Here is a 17,500-nt window from a genome sequence, read left to right as displayed (position 1 = left end):
GTGGGCAGAGGGTTAAGGAAGAGTTGATTAGATTTTGAGTTGAATCCGAATCCAGGTGTAGGAATAAGGCATATATTTTATTGGCGTCGACGGAGGTATGCGTTCTCTGAGTCCTTTCTAGTTTCTCTTCATTTCTTGACATCTCCAAAGCATTTCTTTCAACTCAAGATCGACTTTTCATGTTGTCGTTGTTGCTGTTGTTGTTGTTGTTGTTATTGTAGGTTTATCAGGATGTAAACCTGCTGGACTGCCGAATGATACTATCCCTCCCCTGGAGTCCACCATCCTCCTCTCGCGGGATAGGGAGGGAGTTGAGGGACGTGTGTATAACCAGGCAGCTCCACCGCCCAGTTATATCAGTGCCACCACGTGAAGGCCTCCTTCTCACTCTCCATTCACTGGTTGGATGGTTAAAATGGAACGTTATAAGTGGTTTCAGAGTTCCTTTTTGTGCAAGGAAAAAGGAACCTAAGGCCAGAAGCCCGTAAGATTGTTTCCTCCAAGTAAAAACAAAAACAATATAACAGACAGCCAAAACAGAGAGCAAAAACAATATAACAGAGAGCAAAAACAAGGTAACAGAGAGCCAAAACAAAGAGCAAAAACAAGACAACAGAGAGCCAAAACAGAGAGCAAAAACAACATAACAGAGAGCCAAAACAAAGAGCAAAAACAAGGTAACAGAGGCAAAAACAGAGAGCCAAAACAAGACAACAGGGAGCCAAAACAAGACAACAGGGAGCCAAAACAACAGAACAGGGAGCCAAAACAAGACAACAGGGAGCCAAAACAAGGTAACAGGGAGCCAAAACAAGACAACAGGGAGCCAAAACAAGGTAACAGGGAGCCAAAACAAGACAACAGGGAGCCAAAACAACATAACAGGCAGCCAAATTCAAGATCCGTTTATTTTGAGGTTACAGGAAATTATTTGTCTTTCCCTCAGGGTGTAAAATATAAGTGCTTTTTTACAGGCTTCGTAACACTTCATCCTCTGCGATTTATCAAGCATATTTCACCTTTGTCTCCCTTTGTATGCTATTGGTGCTGTAAATAAATAAATATAAATAAATAAATATCAAGTAATTAAAGCATAACAAAGTGAATAAAATGCAGAAGGGTGATGAGTTGCGGTAAGGATAATAAATCACTAAGAAAAGGGAGCTACGAAGCCTAAAGTGTGTCCCAAAATATGGCCCTCAGTGCAAAGTCACATGAAGATAACACTACATCGAGTGAGGGGATGGTAGGCTACTGCAAAATGGGCCCTGAACCCCAACTTCTTCCTACACTACATCGAGTGAGGGGATGGTAGGCCACTGTAAAAAGCACCCTGAACCCCAACTTCGTCCTACACTACATCGAGTGAGGGGATGGTAGGCTACTGCAAAATGTCAAACCCTGACTTTGCCCTCTTCGTTTTATCTCCAGACGTTTCGTATCAAAATTTTATGAGAGACTGACTTGGAGAGCGTACGAGGTGGAGAGGGAGAAGGGGAGAGGGAGACCGAGGATGAGGCGGAGGGATGGGTTGGAGAGGTACAGGAATGAGGTTGACGTGAATTGGAGGGAAGGCAGCCTGATGGCGAGGAAGAGTGACTATAAACAGATAGATAGATAGATCGATAGATAGATAGATAGATAGATGATAGATAGATAGATAGATAAATAAACTAGTAGATGAATAGTTTGGCAGATAGGTAGATAGATAGATAGATAGATAGACAGTCTTCATTTTGACACAAACTCAAGGATTTTTTTTTTTTTTCACTCCAGACGATTTTTTTCAGCCCTGATTTTTCAAACGGGGGGGGGGGAGACACACCCTTCCTTAACCCTTTGACCACCAGGGGGCCAATCGTCAGCTGAGGGAAATCGTCTGCGGGAAGCAAAAATGATGCAGAAGATAATATGGAAGGAAAGTGAGTTACTGGAGCTGCCACTCACTCATTCACTTTCTCACTTTCTCTCACATTGTCTCGCTCTTTTAGTACACATTCACTTTCTCACTTTCACTCTCTTACTTTCTCACTTTCACTTTCTTACCCAATCACTGTCACTCATAAACTTGATCACATTCATTCTCACTCATTCATTTTTTTACTTATTCACTTTCTCATTCATTTTCTCATTCATTCACGTTCTTACTCACTTTCATTCACTTTCTCACTCACTTTCTCACTTTCAGTCTCTTACTTTCTCTAACTTTCTCACTCATTCACTCTCTCACTTATTCACTTTCTCACTCATTCGCTGTCACATTCACTCACATACTCTTCACTATCACATTCACTTTCTCATTCAGTCACTCACCTACTTTCTCACCCTCACTTCCTCATATTCACTCACACTCTCACATTCACTTTCTCACACATTCACTGTCACTCATTCACTTACATTCACTTTCACTCATTCACTTTCACTCACTCACTTTCTCACATTCACTCTCACTCACTCTCTCACATTCACTATCTCACTCTTTCACTACAAATGTGGTTCCTTTCGTGGGCTGAATAAAACCGTCTGAAAAAATCACATTTCTCTTCCTACTCTCCTTCCCTCTCTTGAATTTGTCATCTTCTTACTCTCATCTTCAATCTTCACCTCACGTCTTATCTTTTTCACATCAACGTCATTTCATTTCACCCCCCACCCCCCCTGTTTTTCATTTTCTTACTCTCATCTTCAATCTCCACCTCACATCTCATCTTTTTCACATCAACGTCATTTCATTTCATCCCCCCACCCCCCCACCCCCTCCGTCCTCTTCAAAGGCCGTGGGATCGAACCTCCTCTTGTTTTTCTCACGGCTTTTTCGCAAATTTTTCCTTCCTTCCATTTTTCTCACCCTGATGCCTTCCCCCCCCCCTTTTTTTTTTTGATGTGGAAAAAATTTATATCGTAACTCCTTCATCCTGAAAACGTCTTATTATTATTATTTTTTTTTTCATGGTTCTTATTGATTTTTTTTTCTTTTTTGGTGTAGGAGTATTTCTAAGCGGCCTTCTCCGTCCGCCCCTCACCAGCGTTTTCGGACGCTAGGTGATTCACTTCCGTAGACTTTAGCGACTTTCCCGAAGCCACACCATACCATACCATACCTACCTTACCCTACCACATCACACCACACAAAATCACCCTCCTGCATCACACCACACCATACCACACAACCCTTTGACATCACACAAAATCATCCTCCTGCACCACACCATACCACACCACACCACACAGAAACACTCTCCTATACCAGACCATACCAGGAGCATTAACCTGAAGGCCATGAAGCTCCCGCATCAAGTATTTTTGTATTTGTTCATTTTATTCTTGATCCCAGCTCCTCTCTCTCTCTCTCTCTCTCTCTCTCTCTCTCTCTCTTTTCCTACCTACCTACCTACCTACCTATCTATCTACCTATCCATCTATCTGTCCATCAATCTGTCTATTTCTCCATCTATCTATCTATCTATGGGAAAATTGATCCAAGGTGTTTGAACTTTATTTTTTTTTAATTCGTGCTTCCTCTGTCCATCTTCAAAAAAAAAAAAAAAAAAATCATGTATTCTTATTCAGACTTAAAATCTTCACTACTAAGACGGGCTTCGTAAGACAAGCAAAATTCTTAAGATGGTTTCCAGGAGAGAGAGAAATAAGCATCATTGTTACGATAATATTCTTGGTGTTAAACGATTTTTTTTTTTTTTTTTTACTTTTCCTTCCTTCCTTCCTACTTTGCTTCCTTCTTTTCTTCTTTCCTTCCTTTCTTCCTTCCTTCATTCATTCATTCCTTTCTTCCGTCCGTCCGTCCGTCCTTACCTCGTTCATTCCTTCCTTCCTTCCTTCCTTCCTTCCTTCCTACTTTGCTTCCTTACTTTCTTCTTTCCTTCCTTTCTTCCTTCCTTCCTTCATTCATTCATTCATTCCTTTCTTCCGTCCGTCCGTCCGTCCTTCCTTCCTTCCCTCGTTCATTCATTCATTCTTTCCATCCTTCCTTCCTTCCCTCCCTCCTTCCTTGGCCTAAAATTGCCATCTCTCCACCTTGAATGCTGAGCTGTAACATTAGATTAACACTAGAATATGATGCTAGTCACGAAGAAGTGTTGTGGAAAGCATGTAGCGTGGAAGTGTTGTGGAAAGCATGTAGAGTCATAGTATTATCTTTTTCTGCCACTGAGCTACGTGTAATAAGTTGTCTTTTTCCGCCACAGAGCTACGTGAAATAAGCTTTTTTCTGCCACTGAGCTACGTGAAATAAGCTGTCTTTTTCTGCCCATGAGCTACGTGTAATAAGCTGTCTTTTTCTGCCACTGAGCTACGTGAAATAAGTTTTTTTCTGCCACTGAGCTACGTGAAATAAGCTGTCTTTCTCTGCCACTGAGCTACGTGAAATAAGGTGTCTTTTCCTGCCATTGAGCTACGTGAAATAAGGTGTCTTTCTGCCACTGAGCTACGTGAAATAAGCTGGCTTTTCCTGCCATTGAGCTACGTGAAATAAGGTGTCTTTTTCTGCCACTGAGCTACGTGAAATAAGCTGTCTTTCTCTGCTACTGAGCTACGTGAAATAAGGTGTCTTTTTCTGCCACTGAGCTACGTGAAATAAGCTGTCTTTCTCTGCTACTGAGCTACGTGAAATAAGGTGTCTTTTTCTGCCACTGAGCTACGTGAAATACTGTCTTCTCCCACGAGCTACGTGAAATAAGCTACAAAGGGTGAAAATCAGGGCCACGTAGGAGTAAAAACAGCATAATAGTAGAGGGATTGACACTCTCAGGTTCAAATGACGCTCCCACGGCCGAATGAAATAGTATGGTGTTGGCTGGATTGGAATATTAGAGCTGAATAATAAAATGGCTCGAGTAATAGATAGAATACTAGGATAGAAGCAATGCCCTTACACCCTTATTCCCCTGTGACTCACTCTCACTTGAAAAAAATCGCGTGTGGTATCGTGAGTAGAATATTGAGTTGCCCTTATCATGTGAGGGTTAAAGAAAGATAAGTCTGTCTCATCCATTTCGGGAAAAAAAAAAATCCTAAGTAGAACAGAATCACCAGAAGAAAAAGAATATAAGACATTGTGTGAAGGGATGAATGTGGTATACAGATTTAAAAATACAAAATGAATACAAATAAGAATGCAAAAACAAAAAGAGAAACACGGGTACAAAAATATATATACAAATATAGTAATACAGGCAAATACAAAATCCAAATGCATACATAAATATAAGTACAAAAACAGAAATATAAAGTAGGTAAACAAATGCCAAAAAAATAAAAACAAACACATGAATACAAATACAATTGGAAAAAAAAAAACATGAATACAACTACAACTCGAAAGACAGAAATACAAGTGGAAATACAAGAATACTAATACAGGGAGATACAAGAACAGAAATAGGAAAATACAAGAAAAATTAACACACACATGATTATAGACTGTGGAGGCGTTTTGTTGTCAGTGTTTCGAACCTCTCGCGTACCTGAAGCACTCATTGAACCCCCAAACATGTGGAATGAGTGGGGATGGAGTTGGCTTTGATGTGTGTGTATGTGTGTGTGTGTGTGTGTGTGTGTGTGTGTGTGTGTGTGTGTGTGTGTGTGTGTGTGCGTGCGTCATTGTGTAAAGTCCTTGTTTTTATTTTCCTTCACTATATCAATATCTCTTTTATATTCTTATCTCTAACTTTCTGACTGAATTCTTTCCTATTTTATTCATCTCCTCCTTTATTTTCTTACCTCCACTCTCTCTCATTCTCTCTACGGTGGTGTCTCTAATTTGCAGTGCTAAAAATATGGGATTAGGGAAGGGAAATGCGTTATTCTATTTTCGGAGCCTCGAACCACTCACGAACTGAAGCAAGCATTGAACACCCAAGAGGAGAGAGGATATTTTAGTCCTGGCGTTGCTTTGATCTCTGGCTGGTGTGTGGGTGTGTGGCGTGCCCAAAGTAAGTTCATTTTTACTTTTTATCTCGGTATCTCTTCGTTCATCTTTTCACTTGCTTCTGCTGTGTTGATATTGTAGGAACTTGTGTTGTTTTTCTCTCATTCTCATGTTTTGTTGTACTCCCTTTCTCATAGTTATATTCTCCTGTTTACATTACTTCTTTCCTCTTCCTCTCCCTTCCTCCTCCTCCTCCTCCTTCCTTATCTCTCACGGTCTCTTATTGCTGTCTTTAATTGGTTTTGCTTTACTGGATTGATTGTTTTAGGGGTTTGTGTTGTGTTGTTTTCCCCTCACTGTTATTCTCATTTTCTTTTTCCCTGTCTCATTTTGTATTTTCTTTATCTTCTCCTTTTTCAGTCTTTTTATTTTTCTTTCTTCCTCCCTCGTCCACATTCTCCTCACTCCTTCCTCTCCATCCTTCCTCTTTTCACCACTTCATTTCCTCTTCCTCTTTCCTCCTCCTCCTCTTCCTTCAGTCCATTATTTCTCCTTCCTTTTTTCAACATTATTTCCTCTTCCACTTCCTCCAGTCCACTTCCTCCTCCTTCCTACTTCCTCATTTACCTTCATTCCTTCCTCATTCTGCTGTCTCCTTCCTCTTCTCTCCAACCCACTTCCTCTTCCTTCCTACTTCCTCCTCCTCCCTACTTCCTCATTTACCTTCATTCCTTCCTCATTCAGCTATCTCCTTCCTCTTCTTTCCAGCCTACTTCCTCTTCCTTCCTACTTCCTCCTCCTTCCTACTTCCTCCTCCTTCCTACTTCCTCATTTACCTTCCTTCCTTCCTCATTCTCCTGGCTTATCTTCCCTTAGTCCACTTCCTCCTCCTTCCTACTTCCTCTTCCGCCTTCCTTCACCACCTCTCCTTTCATCTCCTTTAATACGTTGTCCAGCCCTTGTCGTCCATCCTTCCTCTTTCTTGTTCCATTTTTCCCTCCTTCCCCTTGTTCATTTTCTCTCTTCCTCCTTCATTTCCTCCTTCGTCTTCCTCCTTCATTTCCTCCTCCGTCTTCCTCCTTCATTTCCTCCTTCCTGTCATGCTTTCCTAACGTTATTTTCTTTCCTCCATCCATACTTCCTTCGATTTCCTTCCTTTTTCTTTCCTTTCTCCTCTGCATTTTTTTTTTTTTCACCTCCTTGCTTCCTCACCTTCCTTTCTTCCTTCACTTCTTCCTTTCTTCTTTCACTTTTCCTCTTCCTTTCTTCCTTCACTTTTCTTCTTCCTTTCTTCTTTCACTTTTCCTCTTCCTTTCTTCCTTCACTTTTCTTCTTCCTTTCTTCCTTCACTTTTCTTCTTCCTTTCTTCCTTCACTTTTCTTCTTCCTTTCTTCCTTCACTTTTCTTCTTTCATCCTTCACTTCTTCCTTCCCTCTTTCACTTTTCTTCCTATTTCTTCCTTCACTTCTTCCACTTCTTCCCTTCCTCCTTCACTTTTCTTCCTCTTCTTCCTTTCTTCTTTTACCTTTTCTTCCTCTTCCTTTCTTCCGTCACTTTTCTTCTCTTCTTCCTTCACTTCTTCCTTCACTTCTTCCTGTTCTTCCTTTCTTCTTTCACTTTTTCTTCCTCTTCCTTTCTTTTCACTTTCTTCCTCTTCCTTTTCACTTTTTCTTCCTCTTCCTTCCTTCACTTCCTCCTCTTGCGTTCTTCACCTCTCCCTCTTATTCCTTTCTTCCTTCATTTCTCTCTTCCTTTTTTTTCTCTCCTTCCTTTATTCCTTTGTTTTTCTTCCTCTTCCTCCTTTCCTCCTTCAATTTTCTTCCTTTCATTTCTTTTAGTTTCCATTTTTCTTACTGTCTTCCTTCCCACCCTCCTTTCCTTCCTTCCTTTCATTTTTTTTCCTTTCTCCACTTTTGTCTTTCTCTTTCCTCCCATTTTCCTCTTCCCTTCCTTCCCTCCTTCCCTTCCTTCTCTCCTTCCCTTCCTTCCCTCCTTCCCTTCCTTCCCTCCTTCCCTTCCTTCCTCCCCTCCTCTTTTTTTTCTTTTTCTCTACCAATTCTCCTTCCAACTCCTTAATCGCATTGTCCAGTCTCTCTCTCTCTCTCTCTCTCTCTCTCTCTCTCTCTCTCTCTCTCTCTCTCTCTCTCACACACACACACACACACACACACACACACACACACACACACACACACACACACACACACACACACACACACACACACACACACTCTCTCTCTCTCTCTCTCTCTCTCAATTTTGCTTTAATCTGGGAACAAACACGGCCTTACCTAATAGCAGTGTCCCATATCTGATTAAGTATACCCAATCACACGTAATTTAATTCAGTATCCCCTCGCGTTTTCGCTAAATGTCCCCGTTTTCTTTTGTTTACTAATTCCACTGCGATTACGTGTGTGTGTGTGTGTGTGTGTGTGTGTGTGTGTGTGTGTGTGTGTGTGTGTGTGTGTGTGTGTGTGTGTGTGTGTGTGCTTCTTCCTTCTTCCTTCTTTTTCCCATCCTTCTTTTCTTCTCCATTCCTCCCAGTCTTTGCTTTCCCGTCTTCCCTCCTCCTCCTCCTCCCTCTACTTGCTTCTTTTTCTTCATTTTCGCCCTCCTCCTTCCCCTCTCCTCTCCTCTCTTCTCCTAACCCCGCATCTCCACTCTTCTTCCTCCCGTCTTCCCCTCCCTTCCTCCCGTCCTCTCCTTTCTTCTTCCTCCCGTCCTCTCCTCTCTTCTTCCTCCCGTCCTCTCCTCTCTTCTTCCTCCCGTCCTCTCCTCTCTTCTTCCTCCTCGCCTCGCCTCTCTTCTTCCTCCCGCCTTCACCTCTCATCTTCCTATCCTCTCCTTCTCCTCTCTTCTTCCTCCCGTCCCCCCATCTCTTCTTCCTCCCGGCCTCTCCTATCTTCTTCCTCCTCACCTCTCTTCTTCCTCCTCTCCTCTCTTCTTCCTCCTCTCCTCTCTTCTTCCTCCTCGCGTCTCTCCATCCTAACTCCGCCTCACCTCTCTTCTTCCTCGCGTCCTCACCTGTCTTCTTCCTGCCCGCTTCTCCTCTCTTCTTCCTGCCCGCTTCTCCTCTCTTCTTCCTGCCCGCTTCTCCTCTCTTCTTCCTGCCCGCTTCTCCTCTCTTCTTCCTCGCGTCCTCACCTGTCTTCTTCCTGCCCGCTTCTCCTCTCTTCTTCCTCCCGTCCTCTCCTCTCTTCCTCTTCCTGTCCTCACCTCTCTTCTTCCTCCTCGCCTCTCCTCTCTTCCTCTTCCTGTCCTCACCTCTCTTCTTCCTCCCGTCCTCACCTCTCTTCTTCCCCCTCTCCTCTCCTCTTCCTCTTCTCTCTTCTTCCTCCCGTCCTCTCTTCTTCCTCCCGTCTTCACCTCTTTTCTTCCTCCTCGCCTCTCCTCTCCTCTTCCTCCCGTCCTCACCTCTCTTCTTCCTCCCGTCTTCACCTCTCTTCTTCCTCCCGTTCTCTCTTCTTCCCCCCGACCTCTCTTCTTCCTCCCGTCCTCTCTTCTTCCTCCAGTCCTCTCTTCTTCCTCCAGTCCTCTCTTCTTCCTCCAGTCCTCTCTTCTTCCTCCAGTCCTCTCTTCTTCCTCCTGTCCTTTTTCTTCCTCCTCACCTCTCTTCCTCCTCCTCGCCTCTTATTATTTTCCCCATTAAGCCGCGTTAATTGCAGTGCACTGGAGGGGGGAAAAATCTGTTCCTACCTACTGCTCAGTTTTCCCACTACCTTCCATTACCCGCGGAGCAGGTTGAGAAAAAAGAAAGAAAATCATATAAAAATAAACAGGTAAAAAAAAGGACGCTACTTTGTCCAATAAATAAAAAGTGTGAAAAATAAAGAATGCTATTTTGTCCTTTAAATAAAAATAAAGGAAAAATAAAGAATGCTATTTTGTCCTTTAAATAAAAATAAAGGAAAAATAAAGAATGCTATTTTGTCCTTTAAAAAAAAAATAATAATAATAATGCTACTTTGTCCATTAAATCAAAAATAAAGTAAAAAATAAAAAATGCTTTGTCCAAAAAATAAAGGACAAATAAAGAACGCTATTTTCACCATTAAATAAATAAATAAAGTAAAAAATAAAGAACGCTATTTTCACCATTAAAAAATAGATAAAAATAAAGTGAAAAATAAAGACCATTACTTTTTCCAGTTTAAAAATATGAATAAAAATGAAGTAAAAATATAAAATAATAAAAATAAAGTAGCTGTGTGACAGAGATTGCCCCAGCTTTACGTCCTCTTCTGTGGCACTTCTTCGTGATTAGCAATATATTCTAGTATCAGGTTATTGTTGCAGTCGATATGGCGAGATGACACTTTAGGCCAGGTTAGAGTGAGAAGAGTATAGCATTTGCCTTTTTTTCTGTGTACCCAGGGTGGATAGAAGCAGCTGCGGCGTCCATCCAGGAGCCAGACCTCATATTTCCCCTCACCTCGCCGTGGGAAGGACCCTGGTGAGGCGCTGTCTACCACAAGGGGGCGCCGATCCGTACACGGTGTATGTACTGTCTTATACCTGTAGGACGGCCCCCCAGGAGAAACTACTTACCTGTGGTCGATGGGTCTGCTCGTCCACAGACCGAGATAAAGCAACATTTACATTTATTTATTTGAACTGTTCTTAGCTATCATTTATATATCCTTTTTAAATCTGGATTTCTTCACTAATTACAAAGCTTTCCCGGTTACTACTTTATTTCTTTAGTATTTAGCGCTCTCCCTATCAGTATTTTATTCCATTACTATTTACAAGCTTCCACTATCACTATTTAATATTACTTTAGCTTTTACAAACACTCCTTATTACTGTTCTATCCATTTACAATTTACAATCTTTCCTTTTCACACGTCGATTTATTTACACTTTCACTTCCACTATTTCATTAATTTTCACTATTTGACCATGTGGAGAGGATGGAGAGCGAGAGACTAACGAGGAGAGTATGCGAGTGGGGGGGAGAGGGACGGGGGAGGATGAGATGGAGGGATGGAGTGGAGAGGTGTATGAGAGAGGGGGATGTGAGGTGGGAGCAAGGCAGTGAAGTGGCATTGGACAGGGCGACATGGAGGCGATTTGTTTGTGGCCACCCCTTACGGGATTGAGGCGTCTGGCAATAGATAGATAGACAGATTACAACCATTCACTCGCCATTTTATTCATTTACGATTTACAAACTTACCTGTGACTGATTTCCTGATACCTGCCATTTACTTATACCTGATATTTACTGATACCTGCTCTTTACCTGCCCCCCTCAGGATGCGTCAGGTGCCCGGGATCAGCGTTGAGGGCATCGATGAGGGGTCGGCCCCCCCCCATCTCGAGCCCCCCGCCACCCCCACCCCCCTCCACGCTGCTGTGTACGACTGGCACGAGGAGGACGACGATGACGACTATATGTGAGTGTCGTAGGTCGAATCTTAACACCTCTTTCGAGAGCGATTTAGTCAACTAGAGGACGACGATGACGACTACATGTGAGTGTCGTAGGTCGTATCTTAACACCTTTCTCATAGCGATTTATTCAACTGGAGGACGACGATGACGACTACCTGTGAGTGTCGTAGGTCGTATTAGTGGCTTTGGATATCCCTTAACACCTCTCTCATAGCGATTTATTCGATTAGAGGACGACGATGACGACTACATGTGAGTCAAGGGTCGTATTAGTGGCTTGGATATCACTTAACGCCCCTCTCATAGCGATTTATTCAGCTTGACGACAGTGATGACGACTACATGTGCGTGTCGTGCTCTAAGGTCGTATTTATGAGTGATTTAACAGATCTCTTGGCCCGTATTCTCGTCAGTTAAGGACCTAACACCTCTTCCTTAGCGATTTATTTTTGGATATGGGTGATTAATATCCTTCTGTACGTTATTTATGCAGAGTATGGTGATGTTGGAAGGATTAATATTAAACAGAATAGGACAATAAGGTGTAGAAAGCAAAACAAATTTCTTAGGAAAATGTGTTAGGGAGCTTCCTTACCGGCGAGAATACGGGCGTCTGTCACCATGGCAACGTATTAAATGGTTCCCGGGGTTGTCATTCAGTGTAGAGTCATCTGGAGGTAGCACTACATCTGATGAGTGGATGGTGTGTCAAGAAAATGGCAGACTAATGAACTAGGAAAATAAGTGAAATGAGTCTAGAAAGAGTTATAATGAAAATGAAAATAAGTCAAAGAAAAGAATGAGGTGAAAACGAGAGGATGAGGATGGCCTTGAGAGAGAGGTGGTGATGGTGGTGGTGATGGTGGTGGTGGTGATGATGATGATGGTGATGATGAGGGTGATAATGATGAGGGTGATAATGATGATGGTGGTGGTGATGACAGTGAGGGTCAGATGTTTTTGAGGGTGAGGTGATGACGAAAGTTGAGGTTGGTGAGGTAGGATGATGATGATGATGATAGTGAGGGTCAGATATCTTTGAGGGTAAGCTTGACGCCGAAGATCCTTGAGTCGAGGACGAGGTAGAGCACCCTCTCGTGGTAGTCGATCACGGCCGAGTACCGTAGGAGGAACAGCTTACCGAGGGCGAGGTCGTACCGGATGTTACTCCAGTAGTGCATGTCCCTCGCCTCAAGGTGCTCCTCGGCCCCCTTCACCTCGAACCTTACCACTCGAGGGCGAAGGTTCCACTGGGCGAGGAACCTGCGGGTGTAGTAGGAGTGGGTGGCGCCCGTGTCGAGGAGGATGGTGAGTGTCTGGCTAGGGTCTTTGTTCCACCCCAGCAGCACATACTGGCGCCCTGAACCCTTATACTCTCCCTCTGAACCCTCCAAGGCCTCTGAACCCTCTGCCTCTGAACCCTCTAAGGCCCCTGAACCCTCACACTCCCCCCCTGAACCCTCTGCAGCCCCTGAACCCATCGTCTGGCGGAAGTGAAGCGTGGACTCGTTATCCGCGAAGCTCTGAATCACACGCGCGTTCCGAAGCATCGTGTTATCGAAGCAGTTCTTGACCCTGGCCTCCTCCTGAAACACGTAGAGTCTGGTGGGGATCACGATGTCCTCCCCAACCTCGACCCTGACCTCCGGAACCACGCCTACCTCCACGACCTGCTGACGGTACCAGGAGCGGTAGTTGGCGGTGAAGGTTTCGCAGACTCGAGATAGGAGACCGAGCTGCTTCGCCGTCTCGTAATCCAACACGGGATGCGACACGCCCGAGTCCACGAAGAGGGTCACTGGCTTGCCCTCTATCCGCACCGGCAGGTTGTGGTAGCCCTCGAGGGTCACCGCCGTCAGGAGTGAGAGGTCAGGGAGGGTTGATGGGGTAGGTGGGTGGATGAGGTGGATTTTAAACTCACTATAAGGCCACCCAGCCTCCACCTCTTCATCCTCCCACCAGTACTCCCCCTCATAGCTCGTCGGCTCCTCCCACCACCACCTCTCCCCCTCCCCCCCTTCCCACCACCAGAGCCCCCTCTCCCCCCCATACCTCCACTTCCCTAGCCCTCCCAACCCCTCAACCTCGTTCCAGGCCTCCTCCTCGCTACTACTCATTTTATTATAAGGTTTTTAATTTTGAATTTATGGGAAAAAAATGCCAAACAAATGTCCAAACACGAGAAGAGCAGTTTTTTTTTAATGAAATATGGAACTTGTGTGATAAAGGAGATGAGTAACCTAATCAACTTCATCATCGTCGTCGTCGTCGGCAGAAAGTTAATCAGTTATCATTATCATTATTGTTATAAATCAGCTAGTTACTTGTCATTAACAGTAATTAGCCCATCTGCCATCATCATCATCATCATCATCATCTGTCACTATCGACATAGCATCATCATCATCATCATCATCTTTGTCACAGTTATCATCATCATCTGTCACTATCGACATCATCATCATCATCATCATCATCATCATCTTTGTCACAGTCATCATCATCATCATCATGTTCATTTCCACATCGTAAATGGCACATCAAGTCGTGTATCTCACATCTATTGTATTTTAGAGATGATATTCATGACCATTAATTTTTCTCCTTTTTTTTCGCGTGCCAAGGGTGATTAAGATGTAGGCAGCGTAAATGAACCTTTATTGCATTTGCATATTAATGAGTAGCAAGTGAGAATAGCAATAAATGATGCACGTAACCCAATCCTCACGTCCTCTGCCTTCAGCACGTAAAATAGGCCATAAGTGATTCTCCGTCAGCACGTAAAGTAGACCAAAGCAAGTGATTCGCGTTGATTCTCGTAGACCCAGTATCTTGCCTTCAGACGTAAGATGGATCGTAAGTGATTCTCGTAGTGCAATACCTTTAGATGTAAAAGACCATAAGTGATTCTCGTAGCCCAATACCTAATACCAGTACCCATACCAATACCAGAACCAATACCCATACCATTACCAAAATACCAGAACCAATACCCATACCATTACCAAATACCAATACCCATACCAATACCCAATACCCAATACCATAATACGACCTTTGTAGGCCAGTACCAAAAATTTTTAACCTTCAACACGTAAAAATAAAGCATAATAATCAATCATTCTTCTCTTTTTAACTGTTTCATTCCAGTGTCCCTTTTGTATATTTTATTATTTGGCCATGAGGAGAGGATGGAGAGTGAGAGATTGACGAGGACAGCGTATGTGAGTGAGGTGGAGGGGGGGAGAGGGAGGGGGAGGCCAAGGATGAGATGGAGGGATGGAGTGGAGAGGTATATGAGAGAGGGGGGTGTGAGCTGGGAGCAGGGCAGTGAAATGGCTGGGGACAGGGCGACATGGAGGCGATTTGTTTGTGGCCACCCCTTACGGGATTTTGTTCTCGCTACCTCCAGACGATTTTAGTCAGCTTAAGAACGCCCTGTCGTAGTGAAGGGGTTAACGGAGGCTCTGTCTAACCCCTCCAGTTCGTAAAGTCTCTCTGAAGGTGAAACAAAATCGTCTGAGATGGCAGAATGGGACCCTGAAATACGGCATCGTTGTCACATACGTGCAGCGAAATGGCGGAGGACAGGGCGACAAGGAGGTGATTTATTTGTGGCCTCCATCTTACGGGATTAACGGCCATATTCTTAAAAATAATTCCTTCCCTAAACTTTTCCTTCCCTTCGAAGGATTTTTCTTTCCCTTCAGTATGCGTAAAGATTTCCTTGGAAGGGAAGGAAAAATGTTCAGGTTGGTAGCTCTGTTAAGCTAAAATGACCCATCCTGCTGATATTTGGTATGATGGAGCGTTAAATTTATAAACTAATACATCAAAACACGCATATCTCGTGCTGGATAATGAAAGCACAACACATTTGAGACGTGGGAGGTCGCCACCACATCTACAGTATACTGTTGGTTTGTATTCAGCCATAAATGCCATTCTGGCCAACACCGCAGCGTGTTCACTCCTCAAGACAATATTTTGATAAATTATATTCGAGGAATATTATTACGCTTAATGTTGTTATTAGTAAGTGTAAGAATCACTTGTTAACGTCCGTCTCGTGTACTCGCATGGCGGCGCTCACCTGTTTTTTTCCTGCTGGAAGACATGAGCCGAACCACACGTGTGACCTTGATGGCAGATTTTCCTTTTTCAGGCAAATTAACAACCAAAATGTTTCTTGAAATGAATCCTCGTTAGACCCTGGCCATAATGTATAAGATTTGTCAGTGTCAGATCATAAAAGACTGGATGAATATCGGATGTAGTATGTCATCTGCTCTGTTTATGTCTGGCTTATTGTCTCAGCCGACATGGGTAACACTTTTAAAGAGACACAAATAACGCTTAAACATTAGTATAGCGTTGTAAACTGCATCAATGAAATTATACAGTAACTTCTGTCAACATTTTAAATATATATAAGACAATGAACCACAACAGAAAGCACAAAATTTATGAAGGAATTTTTGAAGAGAAGGGTCAAGGAATTCCTTCAAGTTCCAACAATTTCTGCTGCCCAGAGGAAAAATCTTTCCCTTCGCGCGGCCCAGGAAGGGAAGGATTTTTTTAAGAATACCAATTCGGCTAAAGATTTCCTTCCCATGCCTCTACAAGGGAAGGAAATGTTTAAGAATACGGCCGTAAGGCTTGAGGCTATAGATAGATAGATAGATAGATACAGACAGACAGATAGATGGAGAGAGAGATAGATAGATACGGACAGATATAGATAGAGATAGATAGATAGATAGATAGTTTTCACATATATTAAAACCCCAGTGTTGTATAAGACGAACTATTTTGACACTTAATCTGCTTTCTTCGTAGGTTCGGTTTTGGTAATTTTCTTCACCGATGTTCGTAAGATCAGTTAGGTTAGGGTAGGGAAGGGTTCGGTGTAGTTAGGATAGGGTAGGGTTGGGTTGGGTACGGTAGGGTAGGGTAGGGTAGGATAGGATAGGATAGGGTAGGGTAGGGTAGGATAGGATAGGGTAGGGTAGGGTAGGGTAGGGTAGGGTAGGATAGGGTAGGGTAGGGTAGGGTAGGGTAGGGTAGGATAGGATAGGGTAGGGTAGGATAAGATAGGATAGGGAAGGATAGGATAGGGTAGGGTAGGATAGGGTAGGTTGAGAAAGGTTAGGGAAGGGAAGGGAAGGGAAGGAACGACAAGGCAAGGGAAGGGAAGGGAAGGAAATGGAAAGAGAGTGGAAGGGAAGGGAAGGGTAGGATAGGTCAGGTTAGGTTAGGATAGGATAGGATAAAGTTAGGATAATCCAGGTACTGTCAGGGTGGAATGAGGGTAGATAGGAGTATATTTGGCCACGTAGGGGAAGGTAAACCAGTCGTAAACCCCACCTTTGTTGTCATACCAAACAAATGAGTCTACAGTAAACCCAGTAATACTCCCCAGTCCATTATTAACAAGTAACTTGCATCTAAGCCTCGTATTACCTTCCTTTAAGTGATTTAGTCTGTTACACCTGACTGTCCTCACCTGTGTTACATAAATCCATCTAATATCATAATCATCTCCATAACGTTTAAAAGTATATTAACTAGTTATATGCACAAATAAATCGCCGAGGAAGAGGTGATAGGGAGGCTACTTACCCTACGTGAATACAGGTACGAAAACCCAATATCACACACACACACACACACACACACACACACACACACACACACACACACACACACACACACACACACACACTCTCTCTCTCTCTCTCTCTCTCTCTCTCTCTCTCTCTAATTGTGCAACAGAGACAGGACCCCAAACAAACTCCCCTATTGTCTAACCAAATATTTCCTTTCTTTATTTGTCTCTCCCTGTGTCCTCCCTTATCCCTAATCCCTGACACCCTAATCCCCGACACCCTAATCCCTGACACCCTAATCCCTGACACCCTAATCCCTGACACCCTAATCCCTGACACCCTAATCCCTGGCTCCCTAATCCCTAACACCCTAATCACCGACACCCTAATCCCCGACACCCTAATCTGACACCCTAATCCCTGACACCCTAATCCCTGACACCCTAATCCCTGACACCCTAATCCCTGACACCCTAATCCCTGACACCCTAATCCCTGACACCCTAATCCCCGACACCCTAATCCCTGGCACCCTAATCCCTGACACCCTAATCCCTGGCACCCTAATCCCTGGCACCCTAATCCCTGACACCCTAATCCCTGG

At 43.6% G+C, this 17,500-nt stretch overlaps 1 protein-coding gene across 1 annotated transcript in view; it reads left to right on the top strand.

The window, feature by feature from the left end:
- Window positions 1-11,149: 11,149 nt before the first annotated feature.
- LOC145413832 (uncharacterized) overlaps window positions 11,150-17,500 on the top strand; it is a 98,061-nt gene continuing 91,710 nt past the window's right edge. Inside the window, exon 1 of the mRNA XM_080283498.1 lies at window positions 11,150-11,289. Within this exon, the coding sequence (XP_080139624.1) occupies window positions 11,150-11,289 (140 nt within the window). The remainder of the gene's footprint in view (window positions 11,290-17,500) is intronic.

The sequence above is a fragment of the Coenobita brevimanus genome, chromosome 12 (genome assembly GCF_032717465.1).
Source record: "Coenobita brevimanus isolate Jiangsu-jjx chromosome 12, ASM3271746v2, whole genome shotgun sequence".
Taxonomy (NCBI): domain Eukaryota; kingdom Metazoa; phylum Arthropoda; class Malacostraca; order Decapoda; family Coenobitidae; genus Coenobita; species Coenobita brevimanus.
Note: the sequence above shows the minus strand (reverse complement) of the source record. Positions and strands in the feature narration are given on the sequence as shown.